This window comes from Hyposmocoma kahamanoa, unplaced genomic scaffold, assembly GCF_003589595.1.
Source record: "Hyposmocoma kahamanoa isolate Upper Pololo Valley unplaced genomic scaffold, ASM358959v1 180, whole genome shotgun sequence".
NCBI classification, from domain to species: domain Eukaryota; kingdom Metazoa; phylum Arthropoda; class Insecta; order Lepidoptera; family Cosmopterigidae; genus Hyposmocoma; species Hyposmocoma kahamanoa.
Window position 1 is genome coordinate 2,371,287 of NW_020653711.1, and position 20,048 is coordinate 2,391,334.

The 20,048-nt window shown below is 34.2% G+C and overlaps 1 protein-coding gene across 1 annotated transcript; it reads right to left on the bottom strand.

Moving 5' to 3' along the window:
• Positions 1-2,346: 2,346 nt before the first annotated feature.
• LOC113225971 (pupal cuticle protein-like) lies at positions 2,347-18,681 on the bottom strand. The gene is made up of 4 exons (XM_026458463.1): positions 18,546-18,681; positions 4,702-4,951; positions 3,032-3,258; positions 2,347-2,515 (listed from the first exon to the last, which is right to left on the bottom strand). Exons 1-4 carry the CDS (start codon positions 18,555-18,557, stop codon positions 2,351-2,353), a joined length of 654 nt encoding a protein of 217 aa, XP_026314248.1. The 5' UTR covers positions 18,558-18,681; the 3' UTR covers positions 2,347-2,350.
• Positions 18,682-20,048: the final 1,367 nt, after the last annotated feature.

Consider the following 20,048-nt stretch of genomic DNA (forward strand, 5'->3'; position numbering starts at 1 on the left):
CAAAAATATAATTACAGAGTAACTTACAAGTGAGAAACACAGAACTAAGCGCAGATGTAACGCGTATCATCATAATCTCACCCACAATGAAAATTAAGAATGACAAATATACGCCAAAAAGAGGCACATCATCATTGACTTACAATTATATGGACGTCGGGTCCGCGCTAAAAAGTGTCCGCACGTCTTCATTTGTTCTACGGACAGCGCGATACTGCGATGACATAACAATTTAAATTTCGAATAGGTTGACTTGGGACATTTTTTTCGTGGTTTTTGTATTAGACCCGTCGTCCATTTATTTGTAAGTCAATGCACATCATGCATTTCTTCATTTTTCCATAGAGAAAAATAATACTTTTTGAAATAATACAACATTTTAGAGCTCTACAAAATTTGTACCACATTTAATATGCTCAGTAGCCCTTGACAACAAAAAAAAAATAAAACAATTCGTTTTCTGTACATTTTTGCAAATATCATTTTCAACGGAAGTGTAATACTTAATAGGTTAAATCTGCAAATTTGATATATATTATAAACACCATGACGAAATATTTTATACCTGACTATAACTCATTTTGTTGGGTAATAAATTTTACAATATTGAGAAACTTATTTAGAAAAAATCGTAACTTTATTTTTATTTCACGTCCTTGTATTTTTATTATTTATCTTTTTTTAGTTAAATTATTTTTATTTATATTAATTATTATTGACCTTTTACTGAGCGTTTGATTGAAAGAACAATTGTATGCTATTTAGATCTGAAAAATAGAGGTAGTTTCCTTTCCTATATGTAACAATTGCGAAAAATTCGGCTACGCATTTTTACATATTTTATTTCACCTAATTTTTGTTAAATCCAAATTTGTTTAAATACCTATGTATTTTATTAGACTAATCTAGCATCCAAGAGAGGTATAATTTAATTAATTTAATCTCTAACTACTAAGAACAAGTGCTTACTACTCGTATATTTTACAGCACTCTTTTTTGTTCTTCCTGAAAAATTCGTTCAAATCACATTGGAGGTATTTACTCTGAGGCAACAACACACGATTTGTTATTCATCTGTGATCAGAGATGGCAAGCATCTCAGTTTTAGCCCGGCGCTTTGTTAACGCCGTGTTTAAATCGTTAAAATAATTAACGCCCGAAATCGAGGGCGAAATCTATTTACAACTATATATTTGTTGTAAATCGAGTTTTGTTCAAATTCAATTATATTATTGCAGTCTTTATTGTTTTCTAATCCAAACGATTCGGTTTGCCTTTCGATTGAATCGATTCGCATGAAAATTGCATTGGAATAAATCGATACAAAAAATCGTTAGATCGTATGCACTTGAATCGATCTTCATAAAAATCGAATCGTAGTGTGCGTCCTTATTACTGAGATTCTACAGGATTGCACGGTGGGTATCGTGAGGAATTCTCTTTTTTTTTCTAAAAAAGATTGTTTACGTGGACATTTGCAATAAGTTTCGAATTATTCCGTATTCGCCATTTCTGCTCACAATTTTGAGTAAAAACCCGATAAAACCCGGGCGGGACTAGTGATCACTACCTAATTTCCGTGGCAATTTTTATTATTTAAATATTCATGTATATTATTGTGTAATTAATAAATAATATTTCACGATACAATACAGAAAAATTAAATAATATTGTACGACAAAAAATGGAACACTTAAATAATAAAAATTGCCACTACTGAACACTAACTAGTCCAAGAATGACCGAAAAAAGTGATCGACTAATTTCATTCGTAGAATACTTAAAGCTCTCTTCTGAAAAGCTGTCAGTTTGCAGATGTAGCCTTATTACACTAAGGGTGCGTTTTATTTTTATCTCTATTCCACTGTATATATATATTTTGTTTTTGTATGTATGTTACACGATAACTCCGACATTTGTGAACCAGTTTTGATGATTGTTTTTATGGTGGAAAGAGGGTACCTCAGTAGTGGTCCCATTATAATTTAAAGAAAATATTCCACCTCTAAGGGTGGCACACTAGGGGATGAATGATTTTGAGGTCGGTTTTTTCTCTGTACTGAGATTATTGTTATTCCCTTATCGCAACTACATTGAACTCGTTTACATTGAAGTCCTGTTCAACAGCAATGTACTAATTGAGTAAGTATATGGGTAAAGAAAAACAGCAAAGTTTAAAAATTATTAGATTTTTTTTATTACACATTTTCATGTTCGCTCTACAAGAGTGGCAGTTTGCTAGCTTACAGACATTCAACTTTATATATACAAGATTTTTTTTGGATTTTCGTGTTTTGTATAAAAAGGGTCACGTGAAATAAGTGCACTGGTAGGGTCGTAGAGGTAGGGTTCACCAGGAGCCATGACCGTGAGGTCCATGGCCCCAAGGTTCTTCTGGGGCAGCAGCGGCGGCAGCGGCGGCGTGAGCGTATTGAGCCAAGTGGGCGGCGCGAGCGTGTTGTACCTCAGGTGTGTCCACTACGTATTGACCGTCGTGGGTGAGTTGGATATGGGCCTGTAAATAAAAAGCTTGTTTTAGTACATTGTGTATTAAAGGCAGTAACGAGACTCTATTAGATTACTCCGAAATACATCTACTAGAGACTATTTCGGAGTCGAAGTTCGTAATTCCTGTACCGCCCGTGAAACATATAATGTTTTTCATCACACTTGCATGTAAATGGTAAGATTGCATGCAGGCTAACTTGACTATAATGCCCCAAATAAAACCCGCAGAACTTTTTACTTCTCATTAGAGCCTTGGTCGGTAATGAGAAGAAAAAAGGAAAGAAGAGCTCTACAACAACTAAGATCTTCTTAGACTTTATTATTTTTAGGGGAGTGCACGAAAGGAGCCCCACGGTGCCTATAAAGTTCATTATCCTCGCTTAGCCAGCTCTGTGCTTCCTGGGAATTGTCTATGCACCAATTTTCCAACATTTTATTAAACTAGTATTAGTTTAGTCAGCTCATTTTTGAGACGACCTTGTTTTATACTGTTATAAGCTGAAGTAGACGTAGATATACTAACCGGAGGACCGGTCCATTTTCCGTATCCACCGGCGTAACCGCCAGCGTAACCAAGACCGTGCGCAATTGGCGCAGGACCATGCGCGTAGCCGAGCGGCGCGATCGCGTGTCCACCGTGGGAAGCCGCCGCGTGCGCTTGCAAGTGCGCGGCCTTCAGGTGAGCTACCTCAGGGGTGTCCACGACGCGTCCGTCGTGCGCTAGAGGTGCGGGACCGTATTTGTGAAGACCTGTTATTGGGAAAAAAATCATCAGGTTTTACATTTATATTATTTAATAATTTATTGTACAGGAAAACTCAAATCACATTTAGTAAAATGGAAAACAAAAACAAAAGGTACAGCTTATTAAGAAATTTCTTCCTGCAGACCAACATAAAGGACACAATAATTACAAAAACGGGTTTACGCACACAAGAAAACAAAATTAAATTATGTAATAAAATAATAATAAAAAAAAACAATAGCAAAAATATTAAATGACTACAGACTATTAGACAGATAAATACATATTATTTCGTATTATAATATCTATCAAATAGATAGAACAGTGGATAAGTAGTGATTCTTCACTCTCATTCATCAACAAGCAGTTTGTTATTTCTCACCCTTGGCATACTGCCCTTCTTGTAATAACTAACGCATTTGCACTTCGGTAATTTTCGGGTTATTGGCACCTAAAGTTTTATAGTCACCTAAAAAATGTCAATAAATTATAACTGCCTCTGTGGCCGAACGGTTACGATACTGGACTGCCACGCAGAGGTGACGTGTTCGATTCCCGGGCCGGTAGAAACATTTATATGGCCTACATTTATTTCTCTCGTGAGTTTGGGTGTATTTGTGGTTGTCTATGTGTGTATCCATGGCACGTTTGATATAGGGTTTCCCTAGTGCTATGAGTGCGTGCGTGTTGGTGATCCCAGATATTTTAATGGCCTAGTTCGTTAAAAATGTCGATTAGATCGTGAACTTTAGTTATAATAAGGAGTTTAATAAGTGTAATAAAGTCACATCTGCAAAATGACAACTTTTCAGGGCCGAATTTAAAAAATTCTACGAATCAAGTTAGTATATAATTTTATAATGATTAATTAGGAAAGTTGTAAAATTTCACATTTACGTAATTTGTGTCATGTACTCCGTATTATTTTTATGACTTTCATGTTATTAAAGCACTTTTGACATAATACGTCATGACATCATGTGACTTTATTTATTTAAGGACTGCCAGTGGTAGATACAATAAATCTAGGGAATAACGAAGACTTAAAAATGTATGTAGACGCCACAACATGCAAACAAAACAAAAAGAAAATTTTAGCTATAACAGGGGGCAGAATTCAAAAATATTTTAATTAATATTAAGTAAAGAAAAATAAACATTCTGAGTTACGCCCAAATGGATTCCTTCAAATTTTAGATTTAAAAACATGGAACGAATCGATGAACACATCTATTGTTTGATCAAGTGCGTTAAAAGTTCTTGACAACCTAGCGATAGCGGAGTGATACTTAGGATTGGTCCTAGAAGGCGGCGGTTGGAGTAGTGTGACCGAGTAACGGGATTATATTATAGTATTATATTACATATACTAATAAACTAGAAATTATTAAAAAAGTTCTCGTATTTCGATCAAATCGTGTAAATTTTAAATTGTGATTAGAACTAACCAGCAGCAGGTGCGCCATAATGTCCAGCAGCATAACCCGCGGGTCCGCCAGCCCACGCGCCGCCAAGTGCGGGCGCCCACGCGCCGTGGTGCGTCGACGCCTGCGCATGAGCCGCGTAGTGAGCCGCCTTAGCGTGAGCTACCTCAGGAGTATCAAGCACGTATTTGCCATCTGGACTGAGCTGGATGTGAGCTGGCGGGCCTGCATAATACGACGCCTTAGCCAAGCATAGGGACGCTGCTAAGATAATCTGGAAAAGAAGAGTAAAATTGCTTAATAACTTTGCTTTTCATATCGAGTTTTATAAAGTAGAAATTACCAAAATTAAGATAAGTACTAGTAAAGTGCAGATAATTCACTGTCTTCACACTTTAATGAGCGATAAATCGTCAATGTTAACTAATCTTGACTAAAATTAAAAAAGAACTGCTTTGCACAAAATAGGGCTAAAAACTTTATACTCGAATTTTTAATTCACCTAAAGAAGATTGAACTTAGTATTATGACGGCATTCGCGGTCGAGTGGCTTGCACACCGGTTTTCATGGTGTCGCCATCAATGAGGTCCAGGGTTCGATCCCCGGCCGGGTCAGCATAGAAAACTAATTTTTCTATATTGTCTCGGGTCTGGATGGTCCCGTCGTTGTTTCTGATTTCCATAACACAAGTGCTTTAGCTACTTAATTTGGAATCAGAGCAACGTATGTGATGTTGTCTAATATTTATTTACTTATAATTTATTATTCGATTTATAACGTAAGATCATCGACCTACTGTGGAACCAAACTATCTTGATGATTTTGACGTTATCGACATCGTCGTTTGAATTGTAACAAAAAAGGGTGTCATTTCAGTTGGTATCACCACGGAACTAATCTAGTACTGGTACTATATATCAATAATTTCTTATTAATATCTCTAACAATTGCGCACTGACTAAAGTTAAGTGGAAACATTTAAAAACAGGTAAGTGTTTATGTGCAATAAATTTATTCTAAAGGAAAGTATGCATTTTACCACAGACATTTTACAAGTGACTAGAGTATGAAATGATTGTTAATATCTAGTCATTCAAAAATTAAATATGGTCGTTTTAGTGTAAGATTCAACGTACTGGAAACATTTTTTAAAATAAAATATTAAGACTTGAGTATTACAAAGATTCCTTTACGATTAAGACTGCAGAATTGTGGAACGAACCCCCGTTTTATACCCGACATTCTAAGTCGCTCCCTATTTTCAAAAATTACGTAAATATCTTCTAACACGATCCTAGTCTGCAACGTGTATAATATATTGATTAGGAAGTATAAGTTTATTTAGATATATTTATACATATATACAAATATATTTATGTAGGTGTAATTATCGTTATTATTAAATAAAATGTGATAAATTGTAACGTAAGGTTTTTTTTTAATTTATACAAGCCATTTGTTTTATACATTGGCACACGTCACCCGCTCCGATTAACTTTCCTCTAATGAAATGAAATGAAATAAGGTTTATTTGCATTGATAGGTTATTACAGTTATTACAATTGAGTTAATCTATTCAGCCATTATACAACAGCATGCAAAATTAAATTTTATATTCTAAGTAGTCATTTACACTATAATATTCTTTTTTAACTCGGTATTTATACGGTTCAGTTGTCATTCTTTTAAATGTCAGATTTTTTATTTCAATTGGTAGTCTATTATTAATTTTCATGCACATGCAATATTAACTTTTTAAGTAGAGTGTAGTTTTAGGTATATTTTCAACAACAAGTCTGTCTGGGTTTCTTTTTGCGCGTGGATTAATTTCTATTGATTTTTTAAATAATTTTAGATACTGTTTGACAAATTTACAACCTTCATAAATATACATCGAAGGTAAAGTGAAAATATTTAAGTTCTCGAAAATTCTACCACAAAGGTTGTTTGTCTGTCTTGTTTGTGAGCAATAAATTGTATACCTATCTCTCTAACACTTCTAAATGAAAAAAATGTCGTTATTAATTTGGTTTGGATTTGCTTGGTTTAATACTATTTAAGATTTGTTAATAATTTCATAAGTCTCATAATTACTTAATTGGAAAAACGGTCGCTTTTCGTTGACATTGACCGAACAGTAAATGAGGCATGACGTTGCCGATTTCACGGCGCCAGCACAATCTGCACGATAATTCGTACTTTAAAGGGCATTGCGAAAATAAGCCATTGAGTTCTAAAAAATGTCTTTTTTTAACTTTCGTAATTTAGTTGGGGTTGTTATTAAAACTAATCGCAGTAGAGCTTCTTGCTAAAAAAGTTCGTCCAGGGAAGTACTGCCTTTCCTTACCTAATTCTGCCGTTGTGAAGGGTAAGAGTGCTAGTGAAATTACAGGTACATGGAACTTTTCAACTTATGTCTCAGGGTGATGAATCCAGTGGCAGGGCTCCTCAGATCTTTGCGATTTAAAGCTCTGAGCGGCTTTGTAACGGACAAGCGTGTCGGTTATCACCAGGCACACTAATTGTTCGTCTCATGACCACTTGGTATCATAAAAAAAGTTATATCCACTAAACCCGAAACGGTACGTTGATGTATATTTTTTATTATATCAAGTGGATGGACGAACTAACCTGGTGACAAGCAACATGCCTGACACGACTACCTAATGTTTACGAGCACTTATGCTTTTCAAAGTACTTTCCTGGACCAACTCTCTCACAAGGAGCTCTACTTCTACTGATTATATGTATACTTATGTTTACTTTTTTTTTTATATAATATCAAGTGACGGGACGAACTAGTCGTGCGCTTGATGGTAAGCAACACGCCTGTCTATAACAATTGCAGTACCAGTCAGAGCTTTAAATCGAAAAGATCTGAGGGGCACTGCCACTGCGCGTCACCCTGAGACATAAGTTGACAAGTCCCACGAGCCTGTACTTTCACCAAAATTTATTCTTATGTAGCCGTGTCGTTAACAAACATTATGAATCTGTTGAAATTTTCAAATGCCCGCAGAAAACTACTAATTAATAAAATCATTCCATTAATTGAGTACTGGAAACTATTGTAATTTGCCATTCACCAGCACTCCAACACAAACAATAAAAAGTCACATAAATGAGGCAAGAATAAACAGGACATATATGATTTGCTGCAAACGATATTTTATTTTTATAATATCAAGTGACTAATTCGTGCGCCCGAATGGTAAGCTACACGCCTATTCAGGACAGTTGCACTGCCAGTCAGACCTTTAAATCGCAAACATCTGACGGACACTGCAACTGTGCTCGTCACAATTGACAGACAGACATAAGTTGACAAGTCCCATGTGCCTGTAATTTCACCAACCCCCTTACCTTTCTAACTGGAACGCAGTAATGCTAACAGTACTTAAATTTTATATGATACGAATAAGTTGCTTGGAAATAGAGAAGTTGACCGCAAATAAAATCGGAAAGTTGTGGAATCATAAACGAATGACAATGCGAGTACGACATGTTTAGGCTTGCCAATGTTGAGAAAAGTATGCAAAGCTACCAATATTCACTAATTGAAGGAGGGCAAAAAAAAGAACACCATACACAACAACAATGATAAATAAAGTTTTCATTTACCTAAAGACCACCCACATCGCTTTTATTATAGAGCCACTAATCTTGCCATATTCAGGTGACAAAAATTTAATCAAACACGATCGAATGTGCATGATTGATTTTGTGATTGATTTATCCATTCATGATTGATGATCACTATTTAGAGACGAAGTTCATATTTTGTGACGTAAGTTTGTGAGTAGCACATTACCCTGTTAGCGTGTTAATATTCCTATTAAGAGACTAACAGATAAGTATAACTTTTTTATTAAAAAAACCGACCTCAGACGTTTTCTTATCCATTTTAGCTGTTTGAAATTCAATAAAACGGATTCATCTCCTAATTTAGAGGTGTAATATTTTCTTCAAATTTCAATGAGACCATTACTGAAGTACCCCGTTTCCAACAAAAAAGGATCATTGAAATCGGTTCACATCGGTACACACAGAAAGACGAATTCAAAACCTTCTTCTTTTTTCAAGTCGGTCAGAAAAGATAGTAAAGACTTTCTTTTGTTTATTTTTTTGTTTTTTTTTTAAGTTCAGTTCTGAAGAAAAACTGTCGAAAAGGAACCCTTGTAGCCAGAGTTCGGTATCCGTCTCTTGGTCACGGCTGATTTTCTCAGTAGCCATTATTGCTATCTAAATCTTTAAAATTGCTGTATAAAATGAAAGTTATTGCGTGTTACATAAAGTACGGAAAGCGGTGCCCATGTTCTATGCGAACTTGGACGGATTTTATTAAATTATGGGATTACTTTCTATACTCAAGTATTGTTTTTTTATGTTACCAAGAGACGGGACGAACAAATCGTGCGCCTGGTGTCCAGTTGCAAAGACCTGAGGAACACTAACACTGCGCGTGTCATCCTGAGACATAAGTTGACAAGTCATGTGCCTGTAATTTCACCAGTACCCCTGCCCTTTAAAACAGCAGCAGCAGAAATAGGTAAGGTGGCAGTATTTCCCTAACTCTACTACTACTGCTACTAAATTTTTAATGAGTACATAGCATCTCTAAGCTATTGTAGTAAATTTAAGAAGAATACCTTCATATTGTCTTTAAACGAAGCTAGACAACGGATATTATACACAATCGAAGTCGAAAAGAGTCGAAAAAATTAATTAATTAGTCAGTTTGCATTCCAAACTTAAAAAAGATCGACATACTAATAGTATCTAAGTTAACTCCCATAGAGGAGTCAGTATAGACCGACAAATTTCATTCGCTGTTCAAAAGCTATCAAAATAAGCAATAAAGTCGAAAAAATCTATTGCAACTTGTACTGTCAAAAATGTTATAATTTTAGTTCAATAAGTTAGGTAAAGTAGGGTTTTTATTATTGCAAAGTATTCGAGCATCTGTTTGTAAATGGTTCAAAGTTTATCTGCTATTTGAAATAAATAACAGATCTTTTAGTTTGTATGTAAAATGTTCTTGATTGATTGTTTTAGTATTCCGTATTAAATAACAAATCGCAACTGATGTAATAAGTTCACAAATGACAATTTTTCAGGAAAGAAGTTTAATGATTCTGCGAACGAAATTCGTCGATAAATTTTTATGCTTAAACGGGAGAGTTACAATATTTCTACGTAATTTGTTCCATTAAGTTCGTATTATGTTTTTGATTTTCATGTGACAAAAGCACTTTTGACTTATTATCACATGTGGCTTTGTTATACCAAAGGCATGAATTACTAATGAATATTTCTTATTTACTATTTCAGCATGACTTCTTAATTTGTGTGATAAGCAATCACAACTCCAATTAAATGAATTATTAACCTGTATTATGTTAAAACAAAGATGAGAACAATCAAACGGTTCATATATAACCGCAAATTTTGACATTTACATTTGTTTCATTCAAATTCACACAATTTATTTCCAGTACGTATTCACAGTTTTGTATGACGTTTCGACATTTTCGTGCGAAATAGGGAGTTCAAGTTAAAATGTATATGGTGCAATAAATGTAAGTGTTTGTTAGCCGTTAATTTTACGGTTTCGACAATTTTGGGTCGGATTATATTATCATTATAATGTCAAAGCCATTTTATTAGAAAAACGTAACTTCCAATCGTTGTACATTATTAGTTAATCGTATTTTATATGTTGCAAATTTTCTAACCTTGCTATTGACTATTGACCCCATGTCCAGCAGTAGACCGTACATGGTTTGAAACAAATATTGAACTTCAATATGATTTCAACATTGTTATACGGCATGATATGTGTTTTAACTACTATATTGTATTTTCAACGACTGCTTTAAGATGTTACATAAAAAAAATATATAAAAACCAACCTTTTAGATTTTGCTGTTTTATTTTCATTGGAAAGACATTGTAAACTGAAAGTGAGTGAATTTCAATAAACCGGGCTCATCCCCTAATTTCCCACCCTTAAAGGTAGGATATTTTCTTGAAATTTAAATGGTAGGTACCACTAATAAGGAATCCCCTTTCCACCAAAAAAGGGATCATCGAAATCGGTTTTCAAAATGTCGGGCTAATCGCGCCATATATAACACTTTGGCGATTCTATGTTGTTGTTGCTTCTATGTTATATGACTGGTATTACGAATGAGAACCTCCTCGTTTTTTTGAAGTAGTTTAAAAATAGTTCTATTTGTAACCTTACTGTAACTACTTTGAATTAGGTAATCGATTATAGAAGTCCTTTTGTAATTTGCCACTAATTCTTACCAAATACTGGTTAGTTAAAGTAACTAATAAGCAATTTAGTAATGGTAAAGTACTTGGGTGTCATAATAAACAAGGAGTTAGTTGCCAAACGTCTGAGGGCGGGGCATAGTTGCACGCACCGCCAGATGAAAGATAAACTGCGCCAGGAAACCTTTAAATAGAACTCGTTATTCCAGAAGTCTAGAATTCTAGAGCAAAGCTAATTCTTAGTAGATAAACGCGGAAGTCGAGTTAAATAATTTTTCGTAAAGCATAGTTAACTCTTTAGACTAGGTATATGATTAAGATGTGGAGCAAATATATTTTTTAAATCTAGATATAAGTACTTACGGTGGGACACGGTCTCAATGAAAAAGTATCTTATGTCGTTCACACCAGGTTGTTAATTTATTATATTATGGAAAATATATTGTATGTATTTTTACCATACCACTATTGCACGATTTGAATATTCTGGTTGACAAATTAACACGCAACAAAGACACATGATAAAAAATAAGGTACGTAAGGACACTCAGGTACAACCTAAATGAACAAAAATCATATATTAAACACATATATACACTACATTTATTATATATCAAAAATCTTTAAAAACAGCCCTTCAATTAACAAAGGACAATCGATACATTCCAAATTATAAAAAGGTGTCAAACACTAATAATATACTAGGATACATTAAATCATCCATGAATTATATCCGCATAAGGTGTAAGGTTCGTAATCTTCCTTCCTATCTGATTTCCGTGTATTGTCTTATGAACAATGCAAGAACGTATATTGTTTGCTTATATACCAACACATTAGTTACGTTAATGATGCAAAGCCCACGTAAGTAAAATTTTTAATAAAAACAAATTTAAACATTGCTGAACAAATGTGATGAAAAACTTTTATATGTATAGTGCGAATTGAAAGTCATAAGTCTATTTTAGGACTTATTTTACATCTGTAATAAGTTTACATAATATGCCATATTAATTCCTACATTTGCAGCTAGGTGTAAAAACTAGGTGAGAAAAGTTGACATTTTGCAGGTGTGGTTTTTTGCAAACTTTTCAGCAGAGTTCTAGTTCTTCAAATAACTTTAAAAAGTTTCTACGGACAAAATTAGTCGATAACTTGTTATGTTTAAATAGAAGAACGTATATATATTTCATGTAGTTATTATGATTTTTTATGAATTTTATGTGAAAAAAGCAAGTTCTTATTGAATAAGTATAAAATTCAATCACAATTTTCAATATATATTATATATATTTCATAATACGAACAACGCCTAAATCCACACCCATAGTTATAATATTACAGGCATAAATCGTAACGTTATCGAAACATTAGCAAATTATCGACTGTCTTATCTTGATACAACATTGTTAATGTAGTCGATACCTTATAGTGTCGAAAGTGTCGATTTGGCTTTTTAATAACATTGTAAATTGTAAATTAACAATTAACACTCTAAATTGAAATCCTAAAGCCTCTTTTGCGTGTGTAATATTCTAATGCTACTGTTTTACGTGTGTCATTTCTTAAGTTTGTTTTCCAGAAGATTGTGATTTTATTATTTATTTAAAGTTGATTTTCTCGTCTACATATATAAGTTGGTAAGATTGAAATATGGATATTTGCTCCAATTGCGGCGTGCGTAACAAAAGAGGTTGTGAGTAAAGTATCGAATTTTAGGCCCTTGCAAATAGACACCTGACCACGGGTTTTAATTTACATTTGGACACGTTTCAAATCATCTTGCAATGAAACTGCGTGACGGAATTGGTCTGAACCTTCTCCGTACAGATAATCCGTGCAAAGCATAAGGCTGTAAGGGTTGATAATGATAACCACGATGACGGCAGATGTTATGCAGCAGAAAATGTTTAGAGAAAATCTCCGAAACAAAGCAATAGCAGTTTATAAGTACGAGAGCTACTAGCGTACGAGACTCTTTAAATTTGTGATTTCTGAAAGCTTTGGTCGAGACTAGCACCAACGCACACGTTGACTCCGAGGAAAACAGGAACGAGGGACTTATATGTCATATAGACATTTTCATGCTCTCTATTAAGTCGGCCTTTACTAAGGGGGCCCGCAACATGTTCTATTTTTTCACTTTCTCAATTAGAACATTGGAATCTAGAAACTCAGAATATTGATAAAAGTGTGACCCTACTTATGTGGTATTTACTGCACGTGGTAAAGTATTTCCACAGTGAGTGACTTGATACTAATTTTCCGATTACAATTGGTAATCTAAACACATATTTTTGTGCCCAAGGTTCTCTAATGCAATTCATACAAGTTACAATTTTCAAGCAAGATAATACAAAGTATATACAATGTAACTAACATATAGGCTATTAATACAAGGTACGTGTGATATCTATAGATCACTCTATGGAGACAATAGAATTCTGCGAATAATAAGTTTCAATGATTTGCTTGATTCTTTCGCAAAAAGTAATTACTTTTTTATCATTATTTAACTTCTGATATGTATTGTAAACAAAAAAGATTCTAGAAAAGACAATCAATCTGTTACCTATGTAAAGCAAGCTTGAATTTTTTAACTTCGTTTAATTCTACGGACAGATTAAATTGAACTCTAAACTTATTACGATAAGATAGTCCAAGATCCAAAGTTTGGCGCGTATTGACTGTACCTACTGATAGAACTTTTTTATATGATGACAAGTACATCACGTATTACACCAAATCAATCTAATAGTCTCTTGCTGGACATAGGTCTCTCTAAGGCTGAAATTTATAACACGAATTTGATCTTCAACTAAGCAATTATGACAGGCTAAGCAAGTTTTTCGTATTTACTACAGGAACTTTGCCTTAGTTTAAGCAAGAAATTACGAACTATACTGAAAGTTTTATGTAATTTCGTTGCGTATGCATGGAAATACGAAAAGCTTGCTTATTTCGTTTCTAGACGAGACCTAGACGAAGGCAAACTTAGTTTTAGAAATCTCACCCTGAACAACTTATGGCCGTTTTTGCAGCTATTACTAAGAAAAACGGCGGGTGCAATTTTGGAAAAAAACATTTAATATAAGGAATTGTATGTCTTGTTTCGTGTCTATAGACATTGAGTTGGCATTTTAAGGCTACCCAAACGGCTACAAAATAGATACAGATAAATTATAGTGTCCACTCGTTGAGTTAACAAAGCAAACATTCGCTGGGAACAGGTTAAGTGGTCTCAATACGCTAAATCTCGTAGCACTTGTCTGAAACGCAACGCTGTTTGTACAGGCGGTTGTTTATTGCCTATTATTATTGAGAATTTACTCAAGGCGAATTTCAATTTTGTTTTATTTCGTTGTAGATAAATTCTATAAAATATGGGTGGTATAATTTGAAGACCACTGATAGAATATTGTATAGCAATTGATGCGAATTTAAGTGGCCTAATTCTTCATCAAACTTGTAGTAACAATTCACATTTTGACATGCTTATTTCGTGTACAATAAAAGCTACAATTTTCGAAAAAAGAAAAATTCAATACGTCGATCAAAAATCCAATTTAGATACGTGAATTTTATTATCGTTTACTTTAGTTTATAAAAAGGTGCTATAAAGCACTCGTTCTGTGTAGTCTATGGATACGATGAACAAGTAAATATAGCAATTGTGTATAAAAAAATGCGTAACCAATCTTTATTACAATAGCTTACAGTTGGTCAATATTAATATATTTTATATGAGAGTCCATATCATGGTTTAAAGTGAGTCATGATTAATAGAGAACGCCCTTTGGTGTTGAAAGGTTTGCAATAATTGGTGATTGTTACAATAAATGGTAATGGTCAATCAGACAACGAATAGAATATGAGAGAATGTGAATGGGTTTTGAACAAAGGTGATGCTTGTATAATAATAGCTTTAAGATTTAAAACTGCATTGTGCGTACTAATATAATAAGCAAAACCTCTCTAATTTCACGTAAATAAATATTTGAACACTATTATCATTAGCGTAATTATTAACTCGACTTAATCATTAGCGACAGTGGAAATAATTTCGCTGACAAAAATGTTTGATGACGAGAAAATAGTCAAACAATCCTTGCTTGCATCATAATCGACCAAGAATCGTGATTAAATTTGTTCAGAGCTAAAATTTCAAACTTAAGTGGAGTTATATTTCCTATTAAAGAAAATTTAAGGAGGTTTTGAACAAAGAGGTTTGTAGTCTGTAGCCTGTCTAGTAATTTGTGGGCGTGGGCCTCATATCGGTGTTTTGCAAGTTGCAAAAAGCCATTTTGCAATAGATCGGAATTATCATTCGGCGAACTGGTGCACAACCGGCTATTGCATTTGGCGTCGCGTGAGGCAAGAGGAAGCGGGCGGGGGCCAGAGAGGTAGTTATGGCTATTTTTTTTTTGTCAAATTTATGCGTTTATGAAGGCCTTGATTCTTCTGATAACATAATTAGAAATTTAGGTAAGTGGCTGCAAAAAATTTGTATCATACTTTTTTTCACAGTTCCCTGTTTGTTTCTGTTTTGCTCTTCCAAAATGGACTAAAATCGTAGACCTAGTGGAGCATGATCAGATTCACTTTTTGCTATTAAATATATGAGAATTTCTTCCAAATTTTTCCTCAATAAATTCCAACTTACACTTTTATGTCACGCCACTAAGTTACGGTATCGCAAGTAACATTTTCCAATAAAAAGAAATCGAAATTTGAAAAAGGAACGTCACGCTTTATTGCTAGTAAGTTGCCAGTTATTGCTCTAGGTCATGCTCCGTTATTATTGCTAATATTTTCCATACAGCGCGATCGTGAAATTGCATTGTCTACGTGCAATTCATGTTTTGTTGTTTTTGGTGATAGTATAAACCACTACTTGCGCTTGGTAGGTAGGTTTCAGTAAGTCCAGTTTAAAACTCAAGCGTTACTTATTTTAAATGCGAACAAAGTTGACGTTGAACATAATTTATCAGAGGAAAGACGTTAGAAAATTATTTACTTTAAACTGCATTATGTATTTATCATTTACAAAATCAATAAGTAAAAATTTGACTAGAATTAATAATGATTACAAAGGAATAACAAATTCTAACATTTTGAGCGTAAATACTACCGCCCACAGTATTACAAAAAAGAATCGCGATGCGCACGCATCACGCCCACCCAACGAAGAATGACAGCTGTTTAGGCGCGAAAACAATGCCTCCTGTGATTGGGCAATTACTTGTAATTGTTTTTTTTTAGAATATTGCACCGAATATTCAATGCCAAGTTGTTAGGCGCTTTTTAGAGCCGATAATAGATTTATGAGTATTGTAGAGATTAGGCAAAAGCGGAATTAATTACCTTCTAAAATTGTAGGCGCTAGACCGGATGCATATGCATCAGTACATTGTCTAAGGGACCTTGACACAATATTCTACGTGTTAGATTAGAGTTTAATGCTCGAATAATTTATTGAGACATAAACGAATTATGTACGGGGCGGTACTGAATTTATTAGAATTTGTTATTGGTTATTTTTGATGCAATACAAATCCGAAGTGAATTGTCACGACGTACTTGGTTACATGTACAAATATGTACCTACAGGTATCTTTTTATTTGTAATGCAAAACCAATGCCATGCAAAAATCAATAGCGGTGACAACCACGTGGCAATCACTATTGGATTCTTGTAATAGTGGACTCTAGTAGGTCCAGGTCGTGACATAAACACAATTTTACTGAGAGAAACTTTAGTATTAGATTTACAATAACAAATTTAATACTAACTATATCCTTCCGGGAAACAGATGAATATGAAGTACCTTAAATTACACTTGGATCTTAGCCGAAAGGCCTAGAAGGGAAAATACCATAGATTCTGAACGAATTAGGTATTTTATTTAAGCCCTAGACAAAAAGAGTGTTTTTGTAAACAATTTAAAAGTAGTGTTTTTGGAGCTAGTTACATCATTATAACTTAAAACCAATCATTGTGTAATCTAAATACTCCAGGATATCTACATAAATGTATTGAAAAATGGATTGATTTCGAAGACGGTAACAGGTATTTCAATTGATCATGTAATCTGGTGATTGATGGGTAACAGTTTTACTTGATTAGTATTATTTAACGCCAATTAGTACTATGATAATTAAAATTCTAGCGGATAACTAGTTATTAAGCCGTTATGGAGAAAGTAGACGTAACGCGCAAATTGTTTAGTTACGCACTCAAACTTGCCTAAGGATGCCTAGTTGAGTTAAAATATGTCACAAAGTTAGGAAGTTTCTATGACGGGACCAGCAAGTCGTGCGCCTGCTGGTAACCGACACGCCTGTCCATAACAGCTGGAGTGCCATTCAGTTCTTTAAATCACAAAGATCTGAGGTGTACTGCCTTGCGTTCGTCACCCTGAGACATAAGTTGACAAGTCTCATGTGCCTGTGATTTCGCCAGCACTCTTACCCTGCAAAACGGTAACGCAGTAATGCTCACGTTACTGCTTGGCGGCAGAAATACGTAAGATAGTACTTGCCTGGACGAGCTCTACTAAATCTCACTCCCAATGAAAAACAAAATGTACTTCTCAAGTACCCCAATTAACAAATCGGTGATAGATAGAGTTACCTGCGAAATCTACCTAGTTCCACCGTAAAGCAGCATTGCTTTGTTTCAGGTAAAAGCTTAGATTTTAATAAACAACGCATAAGAATACGTGAGCATCGCAAACAGCGATACACACTTTTCTTCGATTGAACCGTCTATTTACTTTTTTTAAATTTATATATATACTAGAGTATCCCATGTAAGTAATAAGTATGAGTAGAAGAATAGATCTAAACCGAATTAGATTGTTCGTTTTTTTAAATTAATTTTACCTAGTTACCGAATCGGACCCCTCATATGTGACATAATACTGAACTGTTTTTAGGAAAAATGGTATGAAATATATTATTTTACATTGAATAAGATAATTTTTTTATACGTGTAATCATAGTTGATGTACTGTGAAAATATTTACATTAAAATGAACAAATAATTAATTATGCTTGACAAATTCAGTCATTGAAACTGAAAAGCAACAACATGGCAAGATATATTTTTATCATTTTTTGTTTTTTATCTTTAATATTTCAACTAATGGACTTGAATCCATTTTATCCAGTATTCCAGTAACAGTAACCCAGGTTACGAAATTTTTTTTAAAGTTTCTCAGGAGTACTTTATTTCAAAATTCCCACCGCAAGGATATACTTAATGATTTCCCGCGAAAAATGTCAGAAAATGAAAGTATTGAAAAAAAAATAAAATCTAAGATCTGGCGGTATAGTCTATTAGATACCTTAGCCTGTCCGGAAGGACGAGAAATTACTTACTACTGCTACTTACAAATGCAAAATATTCTTTAGTGTTTTGTTGTGTACGAAGATTATATCTGCATACAATTTTGATAACATATATACTAGAAATATGAAAAAATATTTTCAGCTAAGGTAGTCAATTATATAATTGCTACACACACGTGTCTTTTTCGAACTGTGTAACAAAACTTCACTCAAAATAAAACAAAATGTCACTCACCAGGGACTGCATGATTATGTATATTCTAAGTTTCGGAGATCTCAAACGAACTAACGCAGGCGCTGCTGGTACTTCCAGTACTCGCCTATGAAATTTTCGCCTAAGCGGTGTTCGCGCGGTCGCGGTCGAAAGTGGAATGCCGAACAGTTGCAGGCACCTGCTTATATATGAAACACCCCGTTGGCAACCAAGTAATTGGGAACAATTAATGGCAAGTCCAACGCTGTAATTTTTAATTGTGAGATACATATTTGCTTCCGCCGGAACGACGCAGGGTGCTAACCGAAAATACACCATATATGTACTCGAATTACGAGGAAAAGTAACAGACATTGCATATCCCTTTTTTATTTATCACCTAGGACAATGCTCTTTACAAAAATGTGAATATTTTTAACCGACTTCAAAAAAAGGATGAGGTTGTCAATTCGACTGTATTATTTGTGTGTGTGTTACGCTATTATACTCCGACATTTCTAACCGATTTCGATAATTATTTTTTATTGGAAAGGGGATATCTCAGCAGTTTGCCCATTTAAATTTGAAGAAATATTCCATTTCTATGGGTAGCAAATTAGAGGGTGAATCTGTTTTATTGGGTTTCACCCACTTCCCATTAACGATTTCAATAAAATTCGGCAAATAGATGTAATTCCACAAAGTGATAATTATTAAAATAAATAAGAATCGGTAATTACTCGATAAACAATATAAATAACTCCAAATATTATAAATTATTCGAGCTAGTGACCCTGCGTGAATCTGACTTTTGTTTCAAAACCAAAGCTCGCTTTAAACAAATAAAGCATAGTTAACGAGCATTTTCTACATTTGTAATTAGTACTTAGAAACACAAGCATTATAAAGAACTATTCCAGATTATTATATTTGTCTTGTTGTCCTAATCTATTTCGTAAATAAGAATAAAGAACACTGTACAGTTATACATTGCAATTAGGTGCCCGTTCCAGTTGTGTCTAGACCAACTATATATCTTTTTTTTTTTTTTTATTAAAGATACTCACGTTTATTCACAATGTTACCAAAGAGTTCTGTGTAAAAGAACAAAGTTTTTGCGTTTGTTACACATAGGAAATGAAACTATTTTTTCGGGTCTAAATCGCGAATATATGTTTTTTAATCGACTTTAAAAATAAAGAAGTTGCTCAATTCGACTGTTTTTTTTTATTATTACGCGATAATCCCCAAATTAGTGGGTCGATTTCGAGTGGATTCTTTTTGTTAGCGAGGGGGTACCTCAGTGGTCCCATTGAAATTTGAAAAAAGTATTCCACCTCTGTAAGTAAAACTTGGAGAGTCAGATTTAATAAATTTCACCCACTTTCCACTAACCGATTTCAATTTGGCAAATCGATGTAATTCCACAAACTTTACGGTCGTTTTTCTACATACACTGTTTTATTGTAACAAACCAACTCCCTCCGTGGCCCAGCGGTTACCATGCCGGACTGTCACGCAGAGGTCTCAGGTTCGATTCCCAGG